The sequence below is a fragment of the Cyclopterus lumpus genome, chromosome 8 (assembly GCF_009769545.1).
Source record: "Cyclopterus lumpus isolate fCycLum1 chromosome 8, fCycLum1.pri, whole genome shotgun sequence".
NCBI classification, from domain to species: domain Eukaryota; kingdom Metazoa; phylum Chordata; class Actinopteri; order Perciformes; family Cyclopteridae; genus Cyclopterus; species Cyclopterus lumpus.
In genome coordinates, this window is record NC_046973.1 from 12,364,474 (window position 1) to 12,377,018 (window position 12,545).

The 12,545-nt window shown below is 44.5% G+C and overlaps 2 protein-coding genes across 2 annotated transcripts; both read left to right on the top strand.

Moving 5' to 3' along the window:
* Positions 1-181: 181 nt before the first annotated feature.
* Positions 182-9,010, top strand: aldh16a1 (aldehyde dehydrogenase 16 family, member A1). The gene is made up of 17 exons (XM_034538689.1): positions 182-540; positions 1,635-1,734; positions 1,841-1,967; positions 2,052-2,209; positions 2,329-2,406; positions 2,738-2,925; positions 3,071-3,229; positions 3,456-3,614; positions 3,801-3,957; positions 4,120-4,195; positions 4,571-4,676; positions 4,756-4,892; positions 5,489-5,659; positions 6,572-6,776; positions 6,912-7,097; positions 7,436-7,561; positions 7,693-9,010. The coding sequence occupies exons 1-17, from the start codon at positions 451-453 to the stop codon at positions 7,858-7,860; spliced, it is 2,391 nt and encodes a 796-aa protein (XP_034394580.1). The 5' UTR covers positions 182-450; the 3' UTR covers positions 7,861-9,010.
* A 1,726-nt stretch (positions 9,011-10,736) lies between these two features.
* Positions 10,737-12,417, top strand: fthl27 (ferritin, heavy polypeptide-like 27). The gene is made up of 4 exons (XM_034538565.1): positions 10,737-11,053; positions 11,519-11,665; positions 11,750-11,875; positions 11,988-12,417. Exons 1-4 carry the CDS (start codon positions 10,952-10,954, stop codon positions 12,141-12,143), a joined length of 531 nt encoding a protein of 176 aa, XP_034394456.1. The 5' UTR covers positions 10,737-10,951; the 3' UTR covers positions 12,144-12,417.
* The last annotated feature ends 128 nt before the right edge of the window (positions 12,418-12,545 follow it).

Consider the following 12,545-nt stretch of genomic DNA (forward strand, 5'->3'; position numbering starts at 1 on the left):
GAGCGGAACCCACCTACTAAAATACAACTGGTGTTTTAACAACATTTAAATACATCTAAAATACATATTTAAATTAGCTGTTGATAGCTTATAAAGAACACACACACTCATTACGTTGTTTGCTTAAATCTAGTAAATCCAGAATGAACCTGGACACGACACCGGAAGTAAGCATAAGGGAAACCTCTCGCTCGACGTCTGTCAGGCTAGCTCTGCACGTTCGTTGACACAGCGCGAGGTGTTTCTAGTGGGAGGAGGCACGTTGCATTTTGACGTACAGTGGGACCTCAGTCGACTTCCTGCTAGCCTTCTCCTCTAAATAGCTTGTAATTGCCACATTAACAACTTCAAAGTAAACGTTTTCACCATTGAACGCCACCAAGAAAACGAACACGTAGCGCGCGAGGAGACTTCCTTCCTTCCTTCCTCACTCACTCTAGTAACTCTATTATGGATGGCAGCACCGCCAAGACAGTGCACGATATTTTCCAAAGCATGGAGTACGGACCAGCAGCAACTTCCAGCACCGCCACTGCACAGGTAAAGCTATCGGCTCATGTCAGACGGCAAAGGTTGCCTTGACACTACTTCATGTTGTTTACGGGCTGGTATAGTGTTACTGCGCATGTTCCCGTCAGACTATTTGACCCATGTGAAGTTCATTAACAGTCTGTAGCTCACAAGGCAGCCATGTGACAGAGACTGTACAGCTCTGGTTATGAACGGTCAAGGGTGAGGCCAGATATGTGGACACATGTTTACTCTGAAGGGGAATCTTCACACTGACACTCGGGGTCTCTCAAATCCAATAATTAAGACTTCTGGAAGTAAGCAGGTGTTAGGTGTAGGTTGGTTAGTGTAGTAAAAAATACATATAAAAATGTCCCAGTACAGGGACTGAATGTGTTGTCATAATGTCCTGGAATATGATGATGATGTCACATCAGACCTTCTGCACAGAGAAGGTCAGCTCTGTACTTTGGTATCCTCTGTAAATAGTTGACACGCTCCGCCATGTTCCTTTAATTTCTTTGACTCAGTACGCTCTTTCCAAAGTCAGACAAGCAGTTTTCTACGATTTCCTGCAAGTTGTGAGAGGTACACCGTTTCACTCTCACACAAAGTGTTTGTAGAAAGAAAGTTGTCTCTTTCAAGACCTTAAACGATAAACTTCCCTTTGCAAGCTTGTGCGGCTTGTGTCTGACTTTCTTTTCTTTCTTAGTGCCCACTTGCATATCATACACAATGGTGCACATTTATTCAGTTAAAAAATGAAACAGAGGAAATCTGTCAAAAGAGTTTAAACAAAACAAAGTGAGGTCACTGTGAAGTATGTGACCTATATATCAACTGACATCAGTGTGAAGTGAAATAATAGAGTTCTCAGAGAGAATATTGCTGTGTGGATGTGCAGAGGGATATTAAACAATTCTAAAAACAAGATGTGTGCTACATTTTTTCAATACATTTATTGTTTAAAACATCTAAACGAGTAGCGTTGTAGTTTGAGCTCTTTATACAGTCAATACCTCTGACTGCTGTGTTTTTGGAAAGGTCTCCTGCTGGAATAAGTGTGTATGTTTCGGCTCCCTCGGCAGCTTGAGAACCGACTGACGCTTTCTCCTCTCCACCAGGCCTGGCTGGACAACCATTCACGTTCTCTGGGCCTGTTCGTTGATGGCAAGTGTATCCGCCCGGCAGACAGACAGAGTCGGTCCCTGGCTGATTCTAAAGGTGAGAGCAGCCTGAACTCGTAATGCAAGAAAAGCCAACACAGCTTACACTTGGGGCTCTTTAAATATTTTTATTTGCACGCATGTTTTTTTCCGTTGCTCTCCAGGTGGTAACCTGTGCAGCACGGTGTGTGCCGTGGAGGACGACGTCTCCCAGTGCGCCTCCTCTGCCGTTAAGGGCCACAAGGCCTGGGGAGACCTGAGCTGCCACCAGAGGGCCAAAGTGCTGCTCAGGTAGGAACAAACTCACTCTAGTCTAGTCTACTCACCTCGGGAACCTCGGTCTGTTCGATTAACGGCCCTGTTCTCTGCCGACAGGTCGGCAAGCGCTCTCGGGCAGCACGGCACGTGCGTGTCGGAGCTGTGCGAGCTGTGCGAGGTTTCCTGCTCGCCCTCCAGCCTCATCCGACTGCTTCAGTACTACAGCAGCTGGGCGCAGCTCCGAGACGCTCTCGTTCCCGACTGGACGCCACTGGGTGAGTTTAACATGGGATTTGGTGTTAGTTTTCACTTTCGTTAGAGTTAAAAAATAAAAATAATAATAATATTTGTATATATTTATATTTTTAAGCCTGTGGTTTTTCCTGATTCCCAGGTGTGGTGGCAGTAGTCACCTCTGATGACTGCTCTCTCTATTCCCTTATGCTCAAAGTTCTACCAGCATTGGCCATGGGTAACACACACACACACACACACACACGCACACAATTCAATACACTCTGAAAAAGTTCCCTCATAACTAATATCTGAGGCTGCAGCTAATCCTTACTCTATTGTTTTCTCGTGTGATCTATTATAATGAACCATATGAACCCCAAGCTGTTACAGGGTGTTTTTTCTTTTGCTCCTGTGACATTTAACTTAAAGGCCATTCATCATCAGAAAGAAGCTCTGCGTTCAGTAGCCTGCAGTTTGTTGGATACATTTCCAACCTCCTGAAAAATCGACTTTGAAGTTCATAACTGTTCTAAGAGGTGTTTTGAGTTCTGATTTATTCCTTCTAGGAAACTCTGTCATCGTTGTCCCTGGTAGGAGCAGAGCCCCACCGACTCTCCTACTGGCGCAGCTTTTTACGGGAGCAGGACTTCCTGCCGGGGCACTCAATGTCCTAACAGGAAGTGATATGTCGCTGTGTGCCAGAGTGGCTCAGAACGCCAACATCGGCTACGTCGCCTACAGCGGCAACAAGCAGGTGCGTGTGAGGGAACTGGTGTTACATTCCCAACCCCAACGTTGGCCGCCCTCCGATGCATTTGTTCATAAAGCTTTCAAAATGGCCTAAAATGTTACCTCGCATTTCCTGCTTTGTTAAAACGATATTTCCCCTCTTCTTTCAGGACGGGGTGTTGCTGTGTAAGTCCACAGCGGGGATGGGCATTCCTGTTTCTGTCTCCCCTAACATCGGAGCTCGGTGTCCCTTCATCATCTTTGAGTCGGCCGACATCGACAGCGCAGTGGACGCAGTGATAGAGGCGGCCTTCAAGAAGAAAAGAGAGGTGCACTAAAGAGATTATCCTACAGAGGGATAGAGTGTTTCACGCCATCCTGTTAGACCGCTTCTCTTTAAAGGGTTCAGATTTCCTTTTTTAACTACTGTACTCCTGTCTGTTTTTCCTTGCCGACCGCCATCTACACTGACTACGGATCAGTAGAAACACAACCCCCCCCAAAAAAAATCCGAACCATCCCCATTAACAGTTTTGCCTTCCTCTCTCCGCTCAGGTCCACTGGGTGCTGTGCGTGCAGGAGAGTGTAGTGGACAGCGTTGTGGCCCGTCTCGGCCTCCGTATGGCGGGCATGAAGTGCGTGGCCCTGCACAGTGACGGAGACAGAGGCCTGGTGGACGCTGCAGTACGGGACGCTCAGCAGCAGGGGGCAACGGTTAGTCAAAAAACACAAAGAAAAAGCGGTTTATAGAGCGATGGTCCAAATGAGTGGCTGAGAGGAGAGGAGGTTCTTTAATATATGCCGAACTCAAGTAGGAAAATTAAGGAGTTAAAAAATAATAATGAGCCGTGACCTACAGGTTTTCTGTTTTCTTACTTTTTCCTCTTCCTGCTCCCCCAGCTGATTCAGTCCTGCGCCGCCCCCTCTTCAGGCGCTCAGTACCCTCCAACAGTGCTCTGCGGGGCGGCCCCCTCCTCTCCATTCGTAGTCAACCCCTCTCCCGGACCACTGCTGCCTCTCATGACCTTCAGAAGCAACACAGAGGCAGTGGTCCTTGGTGAGGAAGCCTCCATGGATGTAGAGAGGCCCTTAGGTTCCCTTTGAAACTTTGGGAGGGACATCATTGAGATATTATGTGAAACTTTTATCGCATTTCCATTGTTTTGTAAAAGTAATGCACTTTGTATTGTGCCACTGTAACGATCTCTGTCCTCCACAGGGAACCACAGCCCTCATGGCCAGGCAGCCTCCATCTGGACTGAAGACCTCACCCTGGCATTGGAGACGGCTAAGAGGTACCGTCTTATTTTCCTCTTCCTCTTCTTCGTATCGTGTTTTTCTTAAATCTTCTACTTAAATCTTCCACTTTCTTTGTCAGTCTTCTTCCAAATCACCTTATTTGTCTTGTAAACTTTCACTGTAGTAAATGTTTCCTATCTCTCCATTTTCTCTTATCTTTTCTTTACAGGCTGATATTCACAATTGTACAATTTTCATTATAGGCACCTTAAAGACTGGAATGTCCATTTAGTAACTACTGCAATAAGTGCTTCCTGTTCGCCGTCTCCTCCCTGAGACTTCTATAGACACTTTTGACTTCTCCAACTGTCTGCTGAGAAAAGGCTCTTTCACTCCCTACTGATGTTCTCTCCTTCTTCATCTCTCCTCAGTCTGTCAGTTGGCTCGGTGTGGGTGAATTCCCACTCGGTGTCTGACCCCTGTCTGCCTGTCTCTGGTCACAAAGACAGCGGTACCTGCACTGACGGAGGACAAGAGGTATGTACGACTATTTGTGACTTCTTCACCAGCCCGAGCAGGGAACAAACCTAACGACCTGCTCTCCGCTGTCTACCAGGGTCTATACCAGTTTCTACGCCCGTCCTCGTCTTCCTCCCCTCTTCCTCGCTCCTCCCCTGTCTCTATGGACTACTCCAAGTTTGGAACAGCAGCGTCCATCCCGGCTATCATTCCTGATGATTCGAATCCTGCCAGGTGGGTTTATAATGCTCTTTTCATTTTTTTAAGTCATGTTTTATAAGGTATCACAAGGCATCATAGCTGCATTATAAGCACATTACTAATGTATTCTAAGTATCAGGGCTGTACCAAATATCTTTTTTATTTTAAACTTTTATTGACTTTTTCATACTATGGTGTCATCACCCTAAAAAAATCCTTGATAAAAATCCTCAATTTGAATAAAGTTATTCATCAGATTTGAATAAGTTAGTTCTTTTTTTTAATGTAGTCTTTTTCTTTGAATATAACTCCCTTTGTGTGCAACCAGTGGGAGAGCAGGTGGGTTTCTTTTCACCGCAGTGAAAATGTTGTTTTTGAAATGCTGAGCACTTTTTGTTCCGTAGAAACCTTTTTGATTATACGACGCTCTGGAGTCATTGGAAATGTTTGGCTAGCACTAGTCGGAAACAATCAAAGCATGGTATAATTCTAATTATATAATATAAATTATTTATAAACTAATCTTTATCCACATCTGTGCAGAAATACTGGCTTAATACAGAATTGGGGGGGGGGGTGCAAGTCATTTAAATAACAGCTTACATGCTTCCTCCCTCCTCTCCCATCAGTGCTCCAAAGGTCTACCTGCAGTTTGTTGGTGGTAAGCCGTGTAAGTCGGTGTCTGGCTGCAGTGTGGCTGTGCAGTCACCAGGGGGCGCCAGTGTGTTAGCCTACTGTCCCGACGGAGGCCGGAAAGACGTCCGCAATGCCGTGGAGGCCGCTGTCAAAGTCCAGCCTAGGTGAGAGCTTATATGAGGGCTGATGTTTACCTGCTAAGCTCAACCTCTCCATCCCCAAGCAGGAAGTGTTGGGCCAGAGGGTTGTTCAGTGGAATATGGTCATCTAGTCTGCATGACTCATTGATTCTTTATCTGACTGAGGTGTGTGTCAGTTACACTATATGTCTCTGAATCAGCCTCCAGTCTGGCTCAGCTCTACTGCTGCGGGGCTTAAATATTTATAAATCGCCTGCTGCAAATAGGTCCGTGTTGTGTTTTCAAAGTCCCAAACCCAAACCCACAGTGGACACAGTTACACATCCAATGTGGTGAAGAGCACACCCCTTGTTACATTTTTTATTTAGCACTGTTTCGTTTTTTCAGCAATATAAACTGTTGCAACAAGGGATCATATTAAACTGATAAATATCACAAAAGCAACAACATTTGCTCGCACACTAAATACACAGAGCAAATTATTCCTTTTTTTCATTCTTAAAATATGCAAACAATTGTTTTTGTCTAACCAGATCTTTTGAACCTGTACGTTTTGCCCGAAATACAACTTTTGGAAGTGAAACTTTTATAAGAGACATTATTTCATGTTAGACCCTCACAAGGACACACCTCTGTACAATCCAGAGAGGCACCAACGTATTTCCCAACCAAGTGGGCTGTGCGTGTTTATTACCAGTCAAACTCCAACTTGAGAAATGTAATGAGTCATACGAAGAACATAAACAAAGCACATGATGCTGAAATCCAATAAACATACGGCTCTTCATGTCGGTACACGTAAACCATTAAAGTACAGTATGAGCTCAGTGTGTCTGCAGGACAGTTCTAACCATCATTCCCAGGTTAGGTATCTTAACCTAAATAATGGTAAAGATATATAACATTTTCTTTCTTTTCTTTCTTCCCCTCCCCCAGCTGGATGAAAAAGAGTCCGTCTGCACGCGCTCAGTCTCTCTACTCTCTGTCCAAGGGCCTGGAGGCAAAGAGGCGGGACATAGCCGGATCAATTAATGTTCAGACCGGCCTCTCAATGGACGAGGCTGATAAGGAGGTGGAGCTCAGCATCGCCAGGCTCAGTGATTGGGCAGCTTACTGTGACAAAGTGCAAGGAGGATCTCCAGTGAGGCTTTTTTTATATTGTGCTAGTAGACCAATAATGATCAAATGTGATGATTGTCAGGATGCTTGGTAGCATTATTCTAACTGCATTATTAATAAACTCCATTTATTTCTTGTTGTGTCCCTCTCCCTTCAGGCCCTCCCACAGTCTGGCTCTGCTCTCTCTCTCCCCGGAGCCCTGGGAGTCGTGGGGGTCGTCCTCCCCGACGAGAGTCCCCTGCTCTCTATGGTGACGCTTCTCGGGGCGGCCATCGGCAATGGCAACGCTGTCGTCATGGTCCCCAGTGAGAAGTATCCGCTACCAGCCTTGGCTTTGATTCAGGCAAGTGATGAGATGTTAAAATGTGCCGTGCAGCAATGCTGGTCAGAACAAAAGTTTGCTAAATGCTTCACAATGAAAGCATTTACCACAAAATATCAAATGTGCTGTATCCAGAGAGAAGAGGAACGGAAATTAATAAAAGTAAAATTAGCAACAAGTACAAACCATCAGTTAAAACGTCAATATTTAAAATTCCAACGACAGTGGGGTGAATGAAGCTTCTAGTCGGTACATCCCTGTCTCTAACCGGCGATATCAGTAACCGGACCTCCAAACGCATGTGTACGCCTGTATGTGTATCTGTAAACACTGATCTTCCTCCTCCTCCTCCTCCTCAGGTGCTCCAGTCTTCAGACCTGCCGGCAGGATTGGTAAACATCATTACAGGAAGTAGAGACCAGCTGACAGTGGCTCTGGCTACTCACAGCGTCATAAAGGCCATCTGGTACTGGGGCAGTGCTGAGGTGAGGACTAAACACTGACACGTACACCAGTGTTTACATTTCAATTGGGGGGTAAAAAGAGGCGTGGGGTTCAACAACAGCCCGGCCACACATCATCATCTTCACCCCTGCTCTCTGCTTTGCTGCCGTAGGGCTGTCAGTACCTCCAGTACACCTGCACCAGCCCTCTGAAAACCCTGCGCCTGTCCTGCCAAAAGGAGGACGGCGGGAAGGACTGGACTTGGTCTCATCCCTCGCTCCTGGAGGAGATGTGGAGAAGTGCCGTGCAGTGGAAGAGTGTCTGGATCCCGACTGCATGAAAAAACAAGAGGACAAAGAAAGCTAGGCAGCGGGTGGGGAAGAGTGTCAGATTTCCACCATTTCCACCGCTTTAACGTCCGTAGAGTTAACGTGTGACCTGTAAGCAAATGAACTGTGACCATGGAAATGTCAAGATGTCAGTGAAATTAACAGTGAGCAAACAAGAAATATCATACCCAAGATCTTATGAGATTTATAAATGAACATGCAACTTTAAAATGAAGGTGAAATAAGAAACACTGTCCAACAGGTTACGAGTCAGCAGAATGAAATCAGAGAAGGTTAAATATTTTAACATATAAAAATATTTCATTTTGACAAATGCAGGAATTTGTCACTTAAATGCAATGGTACGGCTCTTTGTGTGTAATATGGATTTAAAATGAAGGATGTCTACACAGATTCTTCTCGCTCATCAGATCATTGTTGGGTTTTGGTGATTTATTGATAGTTAAACGATATTGCAGACATTGGGGAAACAGCTAATGCAGTGTTCCACTAATGTGTTCAAGTCCAGGGCAGACAATACACAACAACAACATCAAGACGACAGAATGCCTGCTCTTCACCATATGACTTCCTACCTCCATCTTCGGCTGCTCTCTGCTTTGTTTATTTTAGTTTTCCAGCCTGATTTGCAGGTAGCTACGAAAGACCCAGAGAGGAAATATGTGTCTGACCTACATATTCTTTTTCTTTCTTTTTTTTATCTGTGAAACAAGTTCAAAGGTTTTGGCGGGTGAATGTTTCTTGTCATAATACGGACTAAAAGCACTTGTGTTTTCTTCCAGGTGGGCTTTAATTTGTCCCTATGCTCTAAACACAAGGTTAATTTATTGTGTGTTTGCAAGTTATGTAACATTACTCATGTTTTTCTTTTGGCTAGAAGTGTATTTTAATCTATGCTAATCTGCCATCAGGGAAAACAGCTGTTCTTCAGTCATAAACAGAGCGAAGGCCATTTAGATAAGACTAGATCACCAGAAGGGGAGATAATATCCTCATATGTCTGTCAGGGCTTTTGTTAATATCTCTGTTGGAAAAGTGGCAATTTTAAAATTATTTTTTTTACTACAAATACATCCCTTTCTGAAACCACATCTGCCTTAAAATTCTGTCTGTGACCAAGCAATTAAACAATCAATCTTGTGTCAACGCAGCACTAAATATGCACATGTCCTGCATATCTTTATCACTGTGCTTTAATACTGTAACCTTTCTGTCGTACACACACACACACATTCCCTGTCAAAGTTCACACCGAAATATGTGTGTTTCTAGAAAATAACTGGTGTTTTACTGCCCAAATTAAAATGTCAATATTCAATCAAATCTCAACTTGGGAATTTATACCCTCTTCTTTCCACTGGTCAAATACCGTGGGCGCACTTTGTTTAAATCAGCAACGTCATCGTCTCGTCTTGTTTCAGGATCCTTTTTTTTTCCTCCAACTGGTTCCATCCAGCAGTGAGACATGCTCTTTGGTCACAAGACCGCTCTCCACACTGTGCTGAGTCACAATGATGACACAGCACAAAACCTCTACTCGTGCTACGTGACTCAGCACCAACAAAATAAGGACGGGTGCTTTCTGAATTGCTGAGTCACTTTTCCCCCCAAAGTATGAGAATGTGGGATATAAAGTGAGCACAACCACAGATGTTTGACTGTAATGGCTTAAATTCAGAGTCACAGCAATACATTCTTACTAGTTGGGAAAGAAATATGCACTGCGGGTAATCTTCACCATTAAAGTAGCAGTTTGAAAATAAAATGTAGTTGTGGCCCTCGAGGTCAACCTGGCACTATACAAGTGGAAAACTAATTTGCTGACAGTGCTGTGTCACTTTATGATAGATGATGTATTGTGCTATATACAAGAGTATGATAGTCGAAGTACACGAGGACCAACCTCAACCCACAACCTCAGTGTGTGTGTTTGATCTCCTGGAGCCACGGTTTACAACACCCTTTCTGGAGACTTGATGTCACTTATCTGACTCTCACGTTAAACAAATATGAGCATGCATTACAAACTGAGGCGCTTTTAGAAGCACACGTTTCATTATGAACGTAATAATCACTGACAATATGCGAGTACATGCCAAGGCTTTTCTGGCTTTTCAGACTCTTTCACATCTCGCAACAGTGCTGTGGTATTGAGTAATGTAATAAAAGATAAAAACATTGGTCGAAAAGACAATGTCAGCAGTTTTTAGATGTATTGTATTACGAGATAGAACAAGTTGGGCTGTATAGGGCCAAAGTTAAATACATAGCCATGGCCTATGGCGGTCTATAGATGGGCTATTGATATATTGATAAATGGACATATGGGGAGTATTGGCCAACTATCCAGTGCTGGGTCGGTTTGTAGAGCGAAGGCAAGACCAGAACTCAGTGTAGAATGAGTTATTCTGCAACTTGGAAACAACAAAAAACAGATTGGACACAATTTATCTTTTAATAAGGTTGGATGTATTGTAGTTAATACAATAACAGGGGAAGATATTTCCCCTTCATAAAAACTGAAAGAAAAGATAGAAAAACCTGAATACTCTTACATAAAGGGCCAATTATTTTTACACACATAAATTGCACACTCAACCAATTCTGTATTTTAATTTTAATTCAAACTATGATGCGCTCTATTGTCTTTTGAGCAAAAGTGCTTCGTCATTGCAGGTGTGAATCAATCAATGGGATATGAAAACTTGGATTTCCACGAATGAGGAAGCTGGGCGGGGGTAGGGGGGGGGGCGGGGAGTACAGCACCTCATGTGTGTTATCCGAGCTCAGTGATTTGCGGAAACGCCTCGTGACGTTCCGCGTGTCACGTGCTCTGGCACGAGTATAAATACCAGGGAGGGGAGCATCTTCCATTTCACACAAGTAGTTCTTGCTTCAACAGTGTTTGAACGGAACTTCTTCCCTCGTCCCGCGGACTATTACTTCAGCCAGCCTGAATCCGGACACGAGCACAAACGTTACTACTTGAACACCACTGAGAAACAAGTCGCTGTGAAGCTTTATTTTTGTACCGATTTGCTAAGAAAAAAGAACCGAAACCCCTCAAGAAACGCCAGTAAAATGGAGTCTCAGGTGCGTCAGAACTACCACCGCGACTGCGAGGCCGCCGTCAACCGGATGGTCAACATGGAGCTGTTTGCCTCCTACACCTACACGTCCATGGTGAGAGAGACATTTACTTTAATCTTAGTACGTATATATGTCTGATAATTATCTGCTTATATTGTTTACAAAAAACATTGGCTGACCGACATGTTAACTAAGTAAAGTACCATAGCTATTTAATGGTATCGTGTATAGTTTTATAAGTAACGCAGTGTTGCCGTACTTGAGTGGCGCATGCTGGTTGTTTTCAGCATTCCTCACTTTATCTGATTGCCAGATATGGAGTCTTATCCCCTACCACCACATCGAGTCCAATATGCTGCTTGTACTTATGCTGCCTTTTTAAAATATATTTTACCCTCGATGCTTGTGTTCTAACCGACTAGACCTTCTGAAATAATGACTCATGTGGCTGACTAATACTTGGCTGCATAACTACTGTTTGTCACAACCTTTTTTTTTTTAAAATGATGTGACTTCTGCTAATAACTGTTTCTAACCTCTGCCGTCCCTCCTTTACAGGCCTTTTACTTCTCCCGTGATGATGTGGCCCTCGAAGGCTTCGCTCATTTCTTCAAGGAGAACAGCGACGAGGAGAGGGGGCACGCCGATAAGCTGCTGGCCTTCCAGAACCACCGGGGAGGACGCATCTTCCTCCAGGACCTCAAGGTCTGTACAGACTGGAGACTGCCGCACGCATCATTAATGTAGTGACCGTTCAGTCTGCTATAATTGACTTATTTCCCTCTGTAGAAACCAGACCGCGATGAGTGGGGAAGCGGGCTGGAGGCCATGCAGTGTGCCCTGCAGCTGGAGAAGAACGTCAACCAGGCCCTGCTGGACCTGCACAAACTGGCTTCGCAACACGGAGACCCACATGTAAGTTTGAGTTGGTGCTGAGAGGGCTTCCAAAGAGGGTCCCGGCTGAACCACAAGCTTGTATGAGTTGTCTGTGCATGGAGTAAAATCTCTCTCTCGTCCCGGTTCTCAGATGTGTGACTTCCTGGAGACCAACTACCTAAACGAGCAGGTGGAGGCCATTAAGAAGCTTGGTGACTACATCTCCAACCTCTCCCGCATGGACGCCAGCAAGAACAAGATGGCGGAGTACCTGTTCGACAAGCACACCCTGGCAAGCAAGAGCTAAATGTGCCAAGTCGCAGGGTCGAGCCTGGAGTGGAAATATGGCCGACACGCCGGGTCCAGTGAGCCTACATTTACATCAGATCTGCTAAATGTAAAGTCAACAAGTTCTGGTGGTGTCACTGTTTTTGTTTTAAATGTCATTTAAGCAAGGCGATTCATAGGTCATGACATTGCCCTCATGACCTAATAAATCTCTTGTGTGACATTTATTACGACTACTGTAACTGAATGTTTCTGATCTGTTCCTAATCTGAATAAAAAAATGTTGAGCTGGACTGTGGCGTCTGATCTGCATCTGTTACGCAGCCTCTAGTGTTTATACACTGATCAAACTGTGCTAGTTAAATTGCTGGATAACTCTTAAATCTGGCTAATCGTAACTCCCTTGTAATGTGTACATGAA